Here is an 18,702-nt window from a genome sequence, read left to right as displayed (position 1 = left end):
GAAATCTGTTCTGCACTGAAAAGGTTCCGAGAAGCCCTTTCTTCTTCTTTTTGAAACAGTACAATTCTCACCTCTAGTACAGTGAAAATGATTCAGTGTCAAAACTAAATGAAAGAGTTGCTTTAAAATATTATAATCTGTCTCAAACCACAACAGAACGTTGACTTCAGAGATTGTATGAAACAGTTGCGGAACAAACTGTTAATCTCTGTTTTTTTGTTTTGTTTTTGCATCACAATCACAGCAAAAAAAAAATAACGGCAAAACAAAAGGCTGGTTGCGTAATTCATTTCTGCCAGATCAGGGATAATTTTAGGCAAACGTGGGCGCGCATACATTGAGGGCATTATAAATGAGCAGGGAACTATAACGGTTGCTAGGGAACAACATAAAACCAGACAATCCAATCCAGCTTTTCGTCCCCGGGAGGAAAGATGGACATATATTGTTTTTATTACTGAACAATGAATTTGGCTTGGGTTTGTTTGTTTGTGTTTTTGTGAGTGGGGGTGGGGCACACTGCCAACTTGTTGGGTTGGTGTCAACCATAAGTAAACAAACAAAAGAGGTGAAAATAAGCAGTCCATAAATTTGTAAGTTTAATCAAGTCGACCATTTGTGACTGGGACTGAAACATCACTTGACTTTGTTATTGCAAAGTCTTCAAGGTGCGCCTCCTTGTGGCTGATTGGATTTTTTTTAGCAGATCAAAGGTGGAGGAGGTTGCTTTGGTCTTTGTGACAACTCTCTAATTTCTTAAACGTGTGATTGGTGAATGTTAAGTTGCTGAAATAATGTGTAGCCTCCATCCATCCCGAACCAACTCACTTCAGTAAAAGCGGGAGAACAAAAACAAGAGGCATCAAACATCAGGGGAGAACCAACTAATGCAAGCTGCTGAAAGTCAGTTTTTATTTTTCAGTAATATTTTTCTTCTGCCGAGATTCCATCAATCAAAAACAAACAAACAAACAAAAAAAAATATGGCAGTTCAGGTTGTTATTCTCACAATGTGAAAAATCTTCATAAACTGTACAACAGCAATAGCTGGACACTGAAATGAATTATGGGTGATGCTCAATGGAACAAGCAGTAGTGGTCTTCTTCACCCGTAGTCTTTGGAAAAACCTCAGCAGAACCCCCTGAAATCCACTGAGTGAATGAATGAGTTCAAATGCCATCATCTTGTAATTTACGAAATTAATAGAGATTATAATAAGGGTAAACTGGAAAAAACAACAGTAGCTTACTAATATAAGCAACAGTTTGATGGTCATTGTGTCCCAAGAGTAGTGAAATAGAGCAATATCGCCATCTGGTAGACATTTACCATTAATGCAGGTACAACTGAATTTCACCAAGAGCTGTCAGCTCATACTGGCAACACAATATGTTCTTTTAACATGGCAAGTTACAAGATTCTAACATTTAATATTTTTGAGTTATTGTGTTAAGAGCCCACTCAAGACTGTAACTATTCATTCAATCATTACATTTTACAAGGCACATTTCCATGAGTATTTTACGAGCATAAGTATTTTTCACAGTCTCAGAAAAGATTTCAGTGTTGCTCCATCTATGTGTATTTACATTTCCATGTTAAGCAGTCAAACAATAATTAATCTTATGTTTCATCATGTTAGGTGAGATAAAAAATTTTACACGGTGCATATGGACAAGTTCGTGCTTCCTTACAAGCAATAAAGTTCTCATTATATAACTTAATGTATTCCCATTACTGAATATCATGAGACTAAAACTGAATATCAATCTTATTTATGTGCAATATAACTGCAGTCATCAGATTAGCATCAATTATTCATGACGTGAGACAGCAGCACATTAGTCCTTGTGCATTAAGGCTAAATTAAGCTAACATTTTATCAAGTATAAAATTCATACAGTTGTGTAAACGTCATTCCTATCTGCAATCATTCAAGTAAATTAATTTAGGAATGGTGTCCAAACGTGCTGATTTTTACAAGGATGCTCCCGTGATTAGAAACATACTCCCTTAAGTGTGTTCAAAGAGTAGAGAGTTCGATCATCACTTTATTTCTCAGTTTTCTGACTTTTACTCAGCAGAACTTCGTACCTCCAAGACTCACTCTTGGTCGCCACGTTGCCTTGGTAGGAACTACAGCTTGGACAAGAAGGGGAAGCCCTCATACGTGTAGGCCTTGAGTTTCACCCACTCGGCCAGTCTCTGGACGGTGCTCTTCTCTTGGCCAAGCACGCTAGCTGCCTTCTTCAGTTTGGCCTCGTTGCGCTCCAGGTAGCGTTCACCCTCGGACTTGAGGAAGTTCAACTTCTCGATGCGGTTCTCATTCAACGGGACGTCTTCGCTAATGTAGGGGTTGAAACGGAAGTAGGTGTCGGGGGGCAGGAGAGCATCGAGCATTGCGTGGACCTCTGAAATGAAGAGACGTCAACTGTTGAGCTGGAAGTCTCACACATATGCCACACAAATTATTCGCATATTACAGGCATATTAAAAATGCACCAGGGGTGTTTAACAGAGTAAATACGGTATGTGCCTGACCAAAATGTCAATCACGATTACAGAGTACAACACTAACAGTGCCCCCAATGATGAAATCCACAGAATTCCTCGAATCCACTAAGCTTTCACACCCGATATACCTGAGGCATAAGTTGTTCACAGGGGACGAGGCTAAACCAGAGTTGCAGCAGCTCACATTTCTGTTTAATAAATAAATGTGTGGGATGTGGAAAGCACACAGCGCGTGGGCGTGGCCTTACCCTCTGTGTCTGTGGCACTGCTGATGACGTTGGTGATTTTGGTCTTGAGGCTCGTGTAGGTGGCCACGTTCTTACCCCCGGTCTCGTACCGCCCGGTGCCCAGAGACAAGACACACTGCAGTGGCGTGCTTGGCCACAGACACTTGCACTCGTGGATGGCCAAAGCTGTGGGGTTGTTTATGAGGAGACCTCCATCCTAGAGGAGACAGAAGGGGAGCCATTCTGAAGTAAGAGGACATAACATCTTCTACTACTATAAGCAACAGGTTGGTCATCATCATGTCCCACAGCAGCCTGTACTCAAGGTTCTTGAAATGGAGCACCATCTCCACCTGGTGGACATTTACCATTAATGTGGGTACAATAAAATTTTGTCAACAGTTCTAGTGAAGACCATTCAGAATTAATTTATTCATTTTTTTTAAATGTCCCATCACACAATATTAATTCTTTGAAGTAATTCCTGTCTCATGGACAGAATGTAATAGTTGCTGTTGCAGACACATTTTCAGACAGTTTTATGAAAATTGAGTCACAGGTCTTCAAGAGGTCCATCTGTAAATATGTCAAATGACGAATAACTGTAGCTGTTTGCAAAAAAAAAAAAAAATAGAAACCAGTTTGACATGCCAAATGTCAATATATAAATTATAAATGACTGGACCACATTTACTGTAATGTTACTAACTTTTTATTTACTAAAAATGCATTTGATTCTTGTGTCATTCAGTAGACAACATTTAGAGCTCAATGAAAATTAGTCTTATCGAGCAAACAACTGACTGTCTGTCATATGAATTTTATTTATTTATTTTTAAATTGCACACTAAAGTACATGTATTTATTATATATTTTAATTGAAGAAACACAAAAACAAACAAAAAGCAGGCCAGGGGGGTGGGGGTGGGGAATGCCCTCCCTGCTAATGTGAATGGAAAGAAACACAAGTCCAAAATGGCTGCCATTTTGAAAACATTCTGTGTTCCAGTGGGTCAGAAGCCACAGACCTTCCCCTGTCCTTTGGCCAGCAGATGACTTGCGTATCCGGAGAAATCACAGTATGATACCACTTACATTCTTAATGTTCCAAATCAAGGTCATTTTGAAGGTAGAGGTGAAAAAGACGTGAGGTGCTAAACTACAGAGCCCCTTGAAATATGTCAGCTACCTATTTTATAAACACTACCCACCTCAGATTTGTTGTGGCGACTCTGAGCGCAAAACAAGAGAGCAGCCGAATGGACTTACTTTGACCCAATCTACAGCCCATGGATCCCCACGGTCAATGCGATACTTGTTTATCCAAACATCCCAGAATTGCATCTGGGACGAGTCACATGAACAAGACCAACAGACGCCAATCCTACAGCTCCCACGATGCTAACGAATGACAAGACAAAAATTCTCAAGTCTTATTTACAGTGAAGGCCATCAGCTACTGTCTAGATGATGGGGGAAAAAGCTAAACAAGCTCATAATCAATGGCGATAAAGAGACATTTTTAGCTCAAGACTGCAATTAGGGTTTGGATTCCCAATAAGCTTTGTTTGTTCTCTCACTAAGAGAACCTGAACCACTACACCTAACTAGCACTTTCCGAAACTAGGAAAACGTGATCTTGGCTGTTTTAATTAATTTGTTCCTGGAAAAACCTTCTCACACAAAAAAACCCTAAAACTCGATATAAAACAAAAATCAGGATTTAAGTTTGGCAATACGCACAGTGAGGCTAGAAATCCGTATGTGCTAATGACAAACACTGTAGGAGGACTCGTGAGTTACAGTACGAGATGGCAGGGCAGAGACATGCTTGTCATCAGGGACAAATTTAATTTTACCAAAGTAGGTTATCGAAATGAAGCTAAGGCCTGAATCAGAAGGGCCGCCCACAAAGACCAGCTAAAGTTATCTGGCCTACTAATCAAATGTCACAAAACAGCAAATTGAAGAAATTCTACATCATAGCTACTTCTTTTTTTTTTTTTTTTGACCATTTATAGTCAGTCGATAACAATAATGTTAATATTTTGATTTTTATTCATGCAAGTTCCTCTCCAGTGACCATTTTATTATGTAGTGCATTCTGTACCGTATTTACTCCGTTAAAGGCTCCCACCCTATTAAACACCATGCCCCCTGGCTTTTTCAGCACACTGCATGTAGCAAAATTGTGAATTCCTGAGAGAATAGATAAAAGAAAATGGAATAGTCCTACTTCATTGCCACCACAAAACATAAGCGATCGATGAAATTCACAATTTGTGGCTAGTGTCCAGGACTGTCATAGTCCTCCTCTGCAGAAGTCCACATTGTTATCCCTCAGTTCTTTCATGTAGAGCAACACAAGTGCATCGTAGGCTTGGTATGTGATGGTGTTCCAAAAACTTCAAACACCAGCCATTCGAGGATCTGAAGTTTTGGTTTCCATGTTGCTTATGCAGCCGCAGTGTCTCGTACTTCAGACTCTTCCCTGTCGCGCAGAGAACTGCAGTTCTCCTTTCCTGGAACTATTTTAGCAGCTCCTCTTCAATGTCCTGATAACGCACTTTTCACGTCCCACTAGGCAGCTGTTTTGGCCAGGGTTGCAAGCTTATCCTTGTTCCTACACCACTCCCAGATGCGTTTCCTATCAAGTAGGAAAATCCAAGCAGCATGGTGCTTCCCCTTCTCTTCCGCTTCTTTCACGACTTTAAGCTTGAACGCTGCCGAGTAGCAACGTTTGCACGGAGCCACTTTAAGTAAAATGTGTAGCAGCTACTACAAGCAGGAAACATTCGTTTCGAGTCTGTGCTGCTTCTCTTGCATGCAATACACATGTCCGTATGTACCATAAAGCCGTATGGTGTGCCCCATGCATGCATGCAAAATTGCATGCACCTGGGGTGTTTAATAGAGTAAATACAGTATGTCCCTGACCAAAATGTCATTTGATCATAACGCTGTGCAAATGAATATAAGCCCCGTCAATCATCTTATTAAGTATTCATCACAACACTGCAATTAATATCTCAAATATGAATTAGTGAGTGGGCAGTCATGTCACGTAATATTTAGTCTTAATATTCAGGTCAACGTTGTACAGCTGTTCTGATTTTTTAAGTGAAATTCTTGTTTGTTTTGACAGCAGCTGCAGACATTGACACCGTGCGGGAGTTCTTCCCACATGCAGTGCCGCCGGGTCAGATATTCTCTTTCGTGACAAATCAGGAGCTTTTTTCATTTCTCTCCACAAAAGCAGGCGGTGTCGCGAGGCTTTGATGTTGGCGAGCAGAAACGGGGGCCATATCTTTGTCTCTGTACCTCAGTCTGAGTTTGACATTTTGTGACATTCTCCGGGATACTCTGGACAAGAGGTCCATGGCAAACATGAGACCGCCTTGAAGGTTCAATGATTTAAATACTGAAGGGAATCTATACCTTTTATTGCTGCCACTCTACTGTAAATATACTTACTGCAATTATTTCCTTTCCCTTCTAAGAATTTTAATAATACTTTTTTCCACCTTGTGGTTTAATTATTATTTTGACCTATTCTAAAACAAGTCATTTCCACTTTTTAAAAGCATTAATTAAATTTGTATATGTGTGGGGTTTTTTTTTTAGATATCCCCTCATTCTGCCGGCTCCATGTAATAAATACCTGGTGCAGGTCTTTGCCCAAAACAAACTCCTGGAAGTAGCCCGGGGCAGCAGACGAGGCTCTGATAGCTTGCCACATTTTGTGTTTGCAGTCACCGAGGTAGTGAGATCTCACTCCTGGTGTGAAGGTGTAGTTCCGGAATACATGGGCCTTGAGAGGCAAACCCCTGTTCACAATCGTGCTCACTGCTGACACCTGGTGGCCAGAGAAAAAGGGAAAACAACATTCATCCATTCATTTTCTAAACCTGTTTATTCCAGTTAAGGGTCACAAGGGGTGGAGCCTATCCCAGCAGTCAGTCATTCAGCGAGAGGCGGAGTACACACTGGACAGGCCACCAGTCTATCACAGACCCGTAAAGTCATCTTTATATTAATTATAACAGAAAAGGTGACCGGCTTACTTTAGGGCAATGTGGATCCCTGGAACTCTCAATCATAAACCCGTCACCCATCCGTTCCCTAAAAACAACAAAATTACTAGCACTACTTTAAGATCATGGACAAACAAATCAAAGGCACCGGCAGATAAATGCAAGACAAGGATAGGATATACTTCAGGATGTTTTCCCAGATTTCACTGTCATAGAAAGCGTGGCTCCAGCCCATCTTCACGGTTCCAACGATGACGTTCTGCTTGAAGACATCCGAACCCAGCTTCCTGTACATCTCCTCGCACTCTTCCAAAGGGATCTGAAAGATCCCCAGCATGAAGGCCAGGATGGCACCTAAAGCACAGAGGAACAAAATAGAGGGGTTGCAGGCAACGGTGTTGGTGTTTCATTTCTCTACAGTGTTGTCACGCCCTGATCTGATCACATTACCCGTGCTGACTCCACAGATGTAGTCAAAGAGTTGGTGGACCGGCTTTCCAGTCAGCTCCTGAAGTTTACGAAGAGTCTGTAGAGCCAACATCCCTCTGCAAGCAAACAAAAAAAAACAAAAAACAAAAAACATTTTTTACAACTAGAGTAACAAGTAGGTACAAAACTCCTTCCAAAAACTTTACAGAACTTGGACATGCTAGCTTTTGAGAGATTTAGCCAGGTGGCTTCTTCCGGGGGATGGGACAATAGACCCTACTGGTCTCGGGAGGATCGTTGGGTTTGATCTCGGTCATAATGGATGTGTCAAGTCACCTCTCAAAAGTGCCTTCTGCAGCCAATGGGATCCTCAGCACAGAGACAGCTATGTGCTGGGTCATGCCTAAAGGAACGCTCTACATGGCCAAAATGTCATAGCTGAAGTTCGAGCAAAATCCAAGTGATAGTCCTCATCAGAGTCTCCCTAAGCAACCATTATTTGACAAAAAGACATTCCACGGGTACCAAAAGATCTTCTGAAGAGATCCAGTCATCAGGTGATTGGGTGGCATCCAAGTCTCACAACCATACGACCGGAAGCACCAGGACCACAAAAACTTGAAGTTCATTCTCCTGCAAATATATTGCCGACCTGATGACTCCATATGATTTTCCAAGGAAAACGAACAAACAAACGGCAATATTTATTCTGATCCTCTACTGGTGGTTGGCTCTCACTGCGATATTGTATCACTTCCTGTTCCGGAGCACAGCTGTGTTTTTCTGTATCTGTTAGCTGTTTAATCTGCGTAGTTAGATTGATCTAGTTATCTAGATTACGATTTGTTTCCCAGTGTAATCTTTACGTGCCTTAACTAAAGCACTCCTTCTGCTGAATCACCTCTAAATTATTTACACATTATTCACTTTGCGTGTTTTTAGGAATCCGCTAGCTTAGCGCAGCTACTAGCTCTTAGCCGATTTAGCATGGCGGCTTCTCCTGTCTCTCCCGCACTTTTCTGCTCTGGGTGTGAAATGTTTAGTTATTCCTCGGCCTCCTTTAGCAGTAACGGTACTTGTAATAAGTGTAGCTTATTCGTAGCTTTGGAGGCCAGGCTGGGCGAATTGGAGACTCGGCTCCGCACCGTGGAAAATTCTACAGCTAGCCAGGCCCCTGTAGTCGGTGCGGACCAAGGTAGCTTAGCCGCCGTTAGTTACCCCCTGGCAGATCCCGAGCAGCCGGGAAAGCAGGCTGACTGGGTGACTGTGAGGAGGAAGCGTAGTCCTAAACAGAAGCCCCGTGTACACCGCCAACCCGTTCACATCTCTAACCGTTTTTCCCCACTCGACGACACACCCGCCGAGGATCAAACTCTGGTTATTGGCGACTCTGTTTTGCGAAATGTGAAGTTAGCGACACCAGCAACCATAGTCAATTGTCTTCCGGGGGCCAGAGCAGGCGACATTGAAGGAAATTTGAAACTGCTGGCTAAGGCTAAGCGTAAATTTGGTAAGATTGTAATTCACGTCGGCAGTAATGACACCCGGTTACGCCAATCGGAGGTCACTAAAATTAACATTAAATCGGTGTGTAACTTTGCAAAAACAATGTCGGACTCTGTAGTTTTCTCTGGGCCCCTCCCCAATCAGACCGGGAGTGACATGTTTAGCCACATGTTCTCCTTGAATTGCTGGCTGTCTGAGTGGTGTCCAAAAAATGATGTGGGCTTCATAGATAATTGGCAAACCTTCTGGGGAAAACCTGGTCTTGTTAGGAGAGACGGCATCCATCCCACTTTGGATGGAGCAGCTCTCATTTCTAGAAATCTGGCCAATTTTCTTAAATCCTCCAAACCGTGACTATCCAGGGTTGGGACCAGGAAGCAGAGTTGTAGTCTTACACACCTCTCTGCAGCTTCTCTCCCCCTGCCATCCCCTCATTACCCCATCCCCGTAGAGATGGTGCCTGCTCCCAGACTACCAATAACCAGCAAAAATCTATTTAAGCATAAAAATTCAAAAAGAAAAAATAATATAGCACCTTCAACTGCACCACAGACTAAAACAGTTAAATGTGGTCTATTAAACATTAGGTCTCTCTCTTCTAAGTCCCTGTTGGTAAATGATATAATAATTGATCAACATATTGATTTATTCTGCCTTACAGAAACCTGGTTACAGCAGGATGAATATGTTAGTTTAAATGAGTCAACACCCCCGAGTCACACTAACTGTCAGAATGCTCGTAGCACGGGCCGGGGCGGAGGATTAGCAGCAATCTTCCATTCCAGCTTATTAATTAATCAAAAACCCAGACAGAGCTTTAATTCATTTGAAAGCTTGACTCTTAGTCTTGTCCATCCAAATTGGAAGTCCCAAAAACAGTTTTATTTGTTATTATCTATCGTCCACCTGGTCGTTACTGTGAGTTTCTCTGTGAATTTTCAGACCTTTTGTCTGACTTAGTGCTTAGCTCAGATAAGATAATTATAGTGGGCGATTTTAACATCCACACAGATGCTGAGAATGACAGCCTCAACACTGCATTTAATCTATTATTAGACTCTATTGGCTTTGCTCAAAAAGTAAATGAGTCCACCCACCACTTTAATCATATCTTAGATCTTGTTCTGACTTATGGTATGGAAATAGAAGACTTAACAGTATTCCCTGAAAACTCCCTTCTGTCTGATCATTTCTTAATAACATTTACATTTACTCTGATGGACTACCCAGCAGTGGGGAATAAGTTTCATTACACTAGAAGTCTTTCAGAAAGCGCTGTAACTAGGTTTAAGGATATGATTCCTTCTTTATGTTCTCTAATGCCATATACCAACACAGTGCAGAGTAGCTACCTAAACTCTGTAAGTGAGATAGAGTATCTCGTCAATAGTTTTACATCCTCATTGAAGACAACTTTGGATGCTGTAGCTCCTCTAAAAAAGAGAGCTTTAAATCAGAAGTGCCTGACTCCGTGGTATAACTCACAAACTCGTAGCTTAAAGCAGATAACCCCTAAGTTGGAGAGGAAATGGCGTCTCACTAATTTAGAAGATCTTCACTTAGCCTGGAAAAAGAGTCTGTTGCTCTATAAAAAAGCCCTCCGTAAAGCTAGGACATCTTTCTACTCATCACTAATTGAAGAAAATAAGAACAACCCCAGGTTTCTTTTCAGCACTGTAGCCAGGCTGACAAAGAGTCAGAGCTCTGTCTGAGTTATTTTCATTAGTTACTTCATCCAAACCATCAACATGTTTATTAGACCCCATTCCTACCAGGCTGCTCAAGGAAGCCCTACCATTATTTAATGCTTCGATCTTAAATATGATCAATCTATCTTTGTTAGTTGGCTATGTACCACAGGCTTTTAAGGTGGCAGTAATTAAACCATTACTTAAAAAGCCATCACTTGACCCAGCTATCTTAGCTAATTATAGGCCAATCTCCAACCTTCCTTTTCTCTCAAAAATTCTTGAAAGGGTAGTTGTAAAACAGCTAACTGATCATCTGCAGAGGAATGGTCTATTTGAAGAGTTTCAGTCAGGTTTTAGAATTCATCATAGTACAGAAACAGCATTAGTGAAGGTTACAAATGATCTTCTTATGGCCTCGGACAGTGGACTCATCTCTGTGCTTGTTCTGTTAGACCTCAGTGCTGCTTTTGATACTGTTGACCATAACATTTTATTACAGAGATTAGAGCATGCCATAGGTATTAAAGGCACTGCGCTGCAGTGGTCTGAATCATATTTGTCTAATAGATTACAATTTGTTCATGTAAATGGGGAATCTTCTTCACAGACTAAAGTTAATTATGGAGTTCCACAAGGTTCTGTGCTAGGACCAATTTTATTCACTTTATACATGCTTCCCTTAGGCAGTATTATTAGACGGTATTGCTTAAATTTTAATTGTTACGCAATTCTTCTTCTTACTTATAAGGTTTTGAATAATCAGGTCCCATCTTATCTTAGGGACCTCGTAGTACCATATCACCCCAATAGAGCGCTTCGCTCTCAGACTGCAGGCTTACTTGTAGTTCCTAGGGTTTGTAAGAGTAGAATGGGAGGCAGAGCCTTCAGCTTTCAGGCTCCTCTCCTGTGGAACCAGCTCCCAATTCAGATCAGGGAGACAGACACCCTCTCTACTTTTAAGATTAGGCTTAAAACTTTCCTTTTTGCTAAAGCTTATAGTTAGGGCTGGATCAGGTGACCCTGAACCATCCCTTAGTTATGCTGCTATAGACGTAGACTGCTGGGGGGTTCCCATGATGCACTGTTTCTTTCTCTTTTTGCTCTGTATGCACCACTCTGCATTTAATCATTGGTGATCGAGCTCTGCTCCCCTCCACAGCATGTCTTTTTCCTGGTTCTCTCCCTCAGCCCCAACCAGTCCCAGCAGAAGACTGCCCCTCCCTGAGCCTGGTTCTGCTGGAGGTTTCTTCCTGTTAAAAGGGAGTTTTTCCTTCCCACTGTAGCCAAGTGCTTGCTCACAGGGGGTCGTTTTGACCGTTGGGGTTTACATAATTATTGTATGGCCTTGCCTTACAATATAAAGTGCCTTGGGGCAACTGTTTGTGATTTGGCGCTATATAAAAAAAAATTGATTGATTGATTGAAGGAACCTCTCAACCCCAAAAGCCACAGGCATGAAGGTCACTGCTGAGACAAATGAGTGCCTCTTCCAAGTTCAACACCTTCACCACAGTCTAGGAAGTCACTGAGAGCATGAATCTTGGTCTTACTTTCAGACCATCACAAATCCAGATCTTCTGAATTCCTTGCAAAGCCTCTCAAATGCTACAATCAAGGTATTTACTGACTCTGAAGAGATCATAGCATCATCTGCGAAGTCAAGGTCAGCCAATCTTTCCTCACCAATGGGGTAGCAATGAAGGGACTTGTTACAAGTAGCAGAAAGATGGTATCTTAGCTGTTCTCCACTCCTCTGGTTGAAGGTAGGTTTTTCCACTTTCACTCGATTGGGTTCTTTTACACCCCTCTCAAATCATCTCTCCTCTCTGTACAAGACATGAACTTCGTTTTTCAAAAAAAGCCTCTCGTCTTTTAGATAAATGTAAACTGCAGAGTTCTGACCCGCTGTGTCGCTCCCTCTGTGCTGATCTTATGATTGTACAGTGTGCAGTTTCGCCATTAAAGATGTCCGACGACTGCACTGAACAGCATAAACATTACTCTTCTCGCGACATGGAGTCGGATCCTTAGGGTATTTGAGAATCAGTCAGTTTTAATGGGTTCAAGAAAAATGCATCAACAAGGAAGTGGATGTCAAACGCCATCCTTCTGCCACTTATAAAGCGGCTCTTTTATTCTTCAACAATAGGGTGAAGGATACTTCCTTCAGGAAGACCACACCCAACAAACCTCCAGAGTTAAGTAGACTTTAATTACTCAAAAAAAGTTATAATGGACCAAAAAGACATCCAATTACTGTCTAGTACACTTTTAGTCACAGATCTTATAACACACAAGCTACATGGAAAAGGCAGAAAAAAAACAAAAAAAAAAAACGGCCTCCAACTCAACTTAAAAATGGACCAATTGAAACAGCTTTACCTCGTTCCCCCTCCATCTATGGCCAGGACCCGAATGCCTCTGCCTTTGACTGGTTCGTTGTAGCCAACCAGAGCGAGTGCTTCTCTGACGGCCGCCTGGAGAGGAAGGTCTCGGCTCTGACGCAAGCATAGCAGGCAAGGCAGCGCATGCTCCTAGACATCCAAGACAGATTTGGTACAATCACCAAATGTACGCACACACACTTAATGAAGACGATTGAAAATGTACCTGCCACATCATTAGACACACTGTGGCTCAGGTGACAGTAAACATATATTTTGTTAAAAATGATTAGCATTCATAATCTCATCTACAGTCATTTATAAGTTTTCAGAGAAACTGAACTGCCACGGTGGCCCAAACATGGCCTGAGAGCCTGAAATTGGACAGCACTGCTCTAGTTGTTCAAATAAGCTGGACAATCACAGGTTATTCACCAATCATATGAAAATAACCTTTGGTCCTGTGTAATTAAAGTACACAGACTTCTCCATATATAATATTTATCACGATAAATGATTTTTCAATTTTCAAATAATTGTGGACAGAAAATGAAGCTGTAGCGGTGTAACAATACACTCATTCCAAGATACGACTATCGCGATTCAGTGCATATCACGATACATAATTATGTCGCCGTTCACACTAATTCCGCAGAAAATTAATATGCGGTGAATGTTTAATATTGAAGAAAGAAATTATTGTGGAGTATAAATTGTAATCTTGATGTACTTTACCATTTGTATATTTTAATCAAACATTTATGATTCTTCTATAAGAGATCATTTATTCCATGCAGCAGTAAAAAAAAAAAAAAAAAAAAAAAAAAAAAAAAAAAAACACGATTCAGTACAGGCTTCACAATACAAGTATCATGATATTTGATGCGTCATTCCAGCCGTATTTAACTGAAACACGAACATCCAAACTTTCTCTCTTTTGACCAAATTAAATATGAGGGCTCAAGAATGTTCCAAATCATATCGTTAATTGGATGTTTGGTTGAGCAGTAGGTCCGTAAAAATAAAACACAGTTTCAGCCTTTTAAGTTCAAGTAAATTTTAGTGACACTTTCCAATATATAGTACTCTAAATGATTAAATAAAAAACTGTTAAATTACCACATTGTTCCGTGCATACCTGTTTTATAAGACCTTGAATGTCCCTTTTCCTTTATACTTTCCAAAAACAACAAAAAACTTTTTCAGCTTTTTATACGCTACAACATCTTTCAAATACAGTGCAAGTAAAAATATTGTTCAGAGCATCATTCTTTTTCTAAGATGGCTGCAGATGCGCTCACCATTACGGCCACGCCTCGTGTTTCGGGGAACTCCAGGAGATGATAGCTGAGCTCCTCCACCCGACTGGTGAGGAGCTGAACATCGGTGACCCGCTGCAGACCTTTCACCAGGGCTCTGGTCCTGTTGTCTACACTCACTCGGGCTATTATCTGCACGACAAAAAAAACCTGCATTTTAAACTGGAGTCAAGACCAAGGCATCATAAAATATTCATTATTATTATTATTATCATCAAGGTATTAATTGTGTCACAGGTTTTCTTTGATTTACTATATGTTGAAACTTCGATGTGTGACCATTATTTAGTACTTCATGTTAGACTAATGGCTCATGTCTGAATGACAAAAATGATACAAAATTACAAGCAGCACCATTTTTTCCTTAAATTATCTGGAAAGGGTGTTATTAAATAAAAATATTAAATATTCAATTTTCTTTTTGTTATCGTTAATACACCAATAAACAATTATCAATATAAACAATAAATGGATGCTGTTATTAATACACCAGAGGAGCAAGTTCAGCCACAGAGTGCTCCTCCCCAAGTGCAGGACCAACAGGCTGAAATACTCTTTTGTCCCTCAAGCTGGGACAAAGGAGTGTATGTATTTGTCGGAGCACTCGGGGTGGGGGTAACAGGAAGACAGAGGACAGGAAGGAGAGGAGCAGCTGTAACCAGTAATTCTGGTATTTATATTTGTATTTACTTTTTGCAAATTGTTTCTTACTTCTACTTTTGATACTCTGTGTGCTTCTTACCCTGTGTGCTGCTGCCCAATGCTGCTGGAACCTCAATATCGCTGAGGGAGGCTTCCCAAAGGATTAATAAAGTTCAGTCTAATCTAACCTAATCCAATGGATGCAGGTTGTTCCCCCAAGAATACCACAGCCAAAGGTATGTTTAATGAATCCTGCATTGGTTGCAACAAAGAAAGCTCTGGCATCATGCCACATCTTTAACAACGCAACCTAGCTAACGTAATAATCTGTTTACAAAGAAGGGGCCAAATCAAAGCTAGCCCAAACAAATAAACAAACATACGTTACGTTACATGTTGCACCATCTTTTGTTCATGTTCATCGACAGTATCTCACATAAGGAAGAGTGATAACCTAAAACATAAGCCAAATTTAAAGTTTCAAAAATATCTTACATATTTTCCCGTGTTTAGATGTTGCAGTTTTGTTTTGTTTTTGTCATGTCACCTGTGTTAGCATTTCCCTCCTTTGTCTTCTGCTGTCACTTCACACATGACTTCATTTCTTGGAGCATCATACCTTCTCCCTTTGAGATTGCAGCAGTTCCTTGGCCTTGTCTCGCTTCTCCTCCTTGCTCTCCGTTTTCTCCACAGTAGGTTCTTCCACAGCAGCACCGGCTGTCGAAACCTTGTCAACTGGGATGCCTTTAGGATCCCCTCTGAACTTAGGAACCAGCGGCGCTATGTAGCTGCCGACAAAAGCCTGGACGCTGGGCTGAGGGTAGGAGAGATACTGGGTGAAGCCTTTTTTAGATGAGGTGGGAGGCGCCTGGCTGGAATGAACAGCAGTTTCTTTCGCAGTCGCATTTGATGAAGGCATGGCGCCAGGAGGGCTGAGCTTTTCTGTTGTAGCGGTAGGACGAGGCGAGGTAGTACACTTAGGATCTGCCACTGGAGACAAAACCGGGATGTGATCCCTTGTTCTACAAAGGCGAGGGTTGAGAACAGACTCGGAAACAGGGCCGTCCATTTCTCCACAATTTTTTTTTTCACCACTTCCCACTTGGACGTTGGTGCCAAAGTAACTGTTGATGTGCTGAGTCAGACTGTTGTAGGTCTCGTCCACGTTGATTGACAGAGCTGACTGGTGAAATAGTGGCATGGTTTGTTTCACCACATTCGAGGAAGAGCTTGTGGAACTCGTGGTGGCGCCAGGTAGCTTTTCAGACATTTTCTGCTGCTTTTCGTCCGACTCTTCCTCCACAGAGTCCTCTTCTGTTGGTTTCATGGTACCTTCCGAGGCTGCAAATTTTACTGCATCCTTTTCTGCATGGGCGCAGTCAACCGGGCCACTGCTGGGCTTAAGGCGGGAAAACCTAGCAATGAGGTCTGCGCTACCGACCGCCTTGGTGACGCTGCTGAGCGTGGTCCTGATTCGCGACATGCGTCTGCCAGCTCGCTGGGAACAGCAGCAGTGCAAAGAATCTTCAGGTCATTCAAGTGCACAAAGGGTTGGTAAGTGTGAAAAGTAATGCACCATCCTCCCATCAAGAACAGCAGATGTTGCAGAAAGTCACATTGAAAAATTACATGTTGCACGTTCTTCCTGGTCAAGGGGGGAAGGAGGAAACAACAACAAAAAAAGACAATCTGGTTATACAATCTGGTAACAACTACTGTGAAAACAGATTGGTTTAGTTAAATAATTACCCCAAACATCATCTGATTCCAGTGTCTCAGGTGAGAAATTCATATTTGACATTTTATAAAACTGTAGTATTCACAAGAAGAGAACACACCATATGATGTGAACTTTAATTATCTTGTGGGATCGTATAAAGGGTCATTATTATTATTACTGAATAAAAGAAATTCACTTATTAAATAATGTAATAGCTATAGTTTGCAAAAACAATACTAATCTTGAAAATCTTGCAGTGCATCTGACAAGTGGGCCAGCAGAGGGCAGTATGTGACATCCTACTCTTCATGGTTACCACAGAACCACTTGCTGGATGGTGACAGCCTTCATATTAATATACATATGATAATCACACGGTTACAAAATTTCCTTTGTGCGAGTGACGCTTGTGCTTCAAAGGTTTTGAAACTTTTCAAACGTCTTTCTGAGTGTACCACGAGATCTGTGCTGTTAAGTTTTGGCACAACCCAATTCACACATTTAACCCAGCTTTTAATCACCCTGCGCAACCACGAAGCAGCAACAGCAGGGTATTATCTGCACCGGCATGTGCGTGTTTTAAAATCTGCACACAACATAACTCAAAAATGGCTGAATTGATTTCCTTCAAACCTGGTGAGAATATTACTTGGACAGATAGCTAGAGGTGATCAGACACTGGAGAAATTTGGCCAAAGATCAAAGAAAATATTGTCTGGAAAACATCTATTTTTGTACAGGTCAACAACCAAGAAACTTAGATGGTTGATCTAAAGCATATGTTGATCTGCAAAATATTTGTGACTGATTGGTGCATCAGCCCTCTTATGCCTTTCAAGATGACCAAATTTATAGTTTTTAATTTTCATGTTAAATTTAAAGGGATCTATCCTCAGCCATCCACTCATATATGCCAAATTTGCCAAAGCCAAAATACACCCCTCCCTGTTTCAGTCCAGTGTGACTTGAAACTTGCTCCAGTGGGTTATGATAGGTTCACGCCTGAACTGCCTGAAAGGGCTTCAAACGTCCGAATCACGTGACGTTCCTTCATCGTCAACAAACCCCTCGACACAGCTCGAGCAACAGTTTTAATATGGAGCCCAGCGCAAACTTGGAAATACTTGAGTCCGAGGTAACGTCATTGGAAGATGACACAACGTCAAAAGTGGAGAAAAACCCTCCTGATGTCAAAGTGAGGAATATTAAGTGGGTTTCACGACAAGACTTCACGGTGGAAGTCGGAGCAAAGCAGATCAGGGACTATATTCGAACCTGGGAGCTGCAGCCGTGCTGGATTTTCAGTCTGGACTACCTGTTCTCTACCGAGGAGGGCTGTCACACCTTCTACCACTACACATCCCGCTGGAGCACGCCGAGCCCACGGAGGCCGATCCGTGGGACAGCTAGCGTCCACTTCATCGTGGACGTGTCCAGTGTGGAGCCGCAAATCTCGCCCGTAGACGTGCAGTTCTACGTGGAGTCCAACAGGTTGAGGCACACGGCTGGGAAGACCAGGTTCCGGGAGAAGTGGCTGACTGACGTGATTGAGAGCAAAGCAGCGCTTCACAAAGTGGCGGATCTTTGAAACTGTTTCATGAACCTTGAAACGGCTAACGGACGGCTAGCTCGTCCAGTTAGCTTAAAGCACCACATGACTGTATCAACGCCAAATGTCCAACACTTACGATATTTCATATATATATATATATATATATATATATATATATATATATATATATATATATATATATATATATATATATATATGTGTGTGTGTGTCAGCGCTTGAAACGTCTCAAACATAACATTTATTGATGCAGCTAAGGGCTGCGAACCTGCAAAACACCTATTAAAACAGTAGTTACTACAGCTTGTCAACTTGACGAATATTACAAACTTAAACGTCTGTCTTCTTACCTTAATAAACGTGTGTAATAGTTCTAAAATCTTTTCAGTCTGTTCATTTGTCAGGAAAACAGGGTGGGGAGGAGGTTTTCTTCTTCTTTTAAAAAATTGGCACTTGATTCACCTATTTGGTGACACATTGCTGCCACCAGGTGGAAGTTTGTGGAAAACCTTTATTTTTGTTGGCAGTATTTTACAAGCAAATCTTTTGAGAGCTGAGTTAGAATTTGATATTAATCTACAACTATTTTGAGCAGTGATTACTCATTTTGAGTCTTTTTTTAAATAACCAAATTCTCAGGTTTCACTTTTTTAAATGCAAATATT

General features: G+C 41.5%; 2 protein-coding genes across 3 annotated transcripts; one reads left to right on the top strand and one right to left on the bottom strand.

Annotated features, from left to right (window-relative positions):
- Nucleotides 1-1,613: 1,613 nt before the first annotated feature.
- Nucleotides 1,614-18,493, bottom strand: pnpla8 (patatin-like phospholipase domain containing 8). Of its 2 annotated transcripts, none has more exons than XM_034163339.1 (10): nucleotides 18,388-18,493; nucleotides 15,367-16,392; nucleotides 14,088-14,237; nucleotides 12,785-12,936; nucleotides 7,227-7,321; nucleotides 6,959-7,130; nucleotides 6,807-6,864; nucleotides 6,404-6,598; nucleotides 2,764-2,959; nucleotides 1,614-2,412 (listed from the first exon to the last, which is right to left on the bottom strand). In XM_034163339.1, exons 2-10 carry the CDS (start codon nucleotides 16,228-16,230, stop codon nucleotides 2,138-2,140), a joined length of 2,157 nt encoding a protein of 718 aa, XP_034019230.1. In that variant the 5' UTR covers nucleotides 16,231-16,392; nucleotides 18,388-18,493; the 3' UTR covers nucleotides 1,614-2,137. The 2 variants fall into 2 exon arrangements, with proteins under 2 accessions (XP_034019230.1, XP_034019231.1); XM_034163340.1 differs by having other exon boundaries at nucleotides 15,367-16,388; nucleotides 18,388-18,454.
- On the top strand, nucleotides 17,490-18,137 carry akap14 (A-kinase anchoring protein 14). The gene has a single exon (XM_034163341.1). The coding sequence runs from the start codon at nucleotides 17,564-17,566 to the stop codon at nucleotides 18,053-18,055; it is 492 nt and encodes a 163-aa protein (XP_034019232.1). The 5' UTR covers nucleotides 17,490-17,563; the 3' UTR covers nucleotides 18,056-18,137.
- Nucleotides 18,494-18,702: the final 209 nt, after the last annotated feature.

This window comes from Thalassophryne amazonica, chromosome 22, assembly GCF_902500255.1.
Source record: "Thalassophryne amazonica chromosome 22, fThaAma1.1, whole genome shotgun sequence".
NCBI classification, from domain to species: Eukaryota; Metazoa; Chordata; class Actinopteri; order Batrachoidiformes; family Batrachoididae; genus Thalassophryne; species Thalassophryne amazonica.
Note: the sequence above shows the minus strand (reverse complement) of the source record. Positions and strands in the feature narration are given on the sequence as shown.

What these genes read in the sequence shown, in the direction of transcription:
- akap14 (XM_034163341.1), top strand. Translation starts at nt 17,564, where the DNA reads ATGGAGCCCAGCGCAAACTTGGAAATACTTGAGTCCGAGGTAACGTCA.
- pnpla8 (XM_034163339.1), bottom strand. Translation starts at nt 16,230, where the DNA reads ATGTCGCGAATCAGGACCACGCTCAGCAGCGTCACCAAGGCGGTCGGT. An exon ending in TGCAATCTCAAAGGGAGAAG is followed by an intron (nt 14,238 to 15,366) that starts GTATGATGCTCC and finishes TTTGTCGTGCAG; the next exon opens with ATAATAGCCCGAGTGAGTGT. An exon ending in CAGTGCCACAGACACAGAGG is followed by an intron (nt 2,413 to 2,763) that starts GTAAGGCCACGC and finishes TCTTCATTTCAG; the next exon opens with AGGTCCACGCAATGCTCGAT.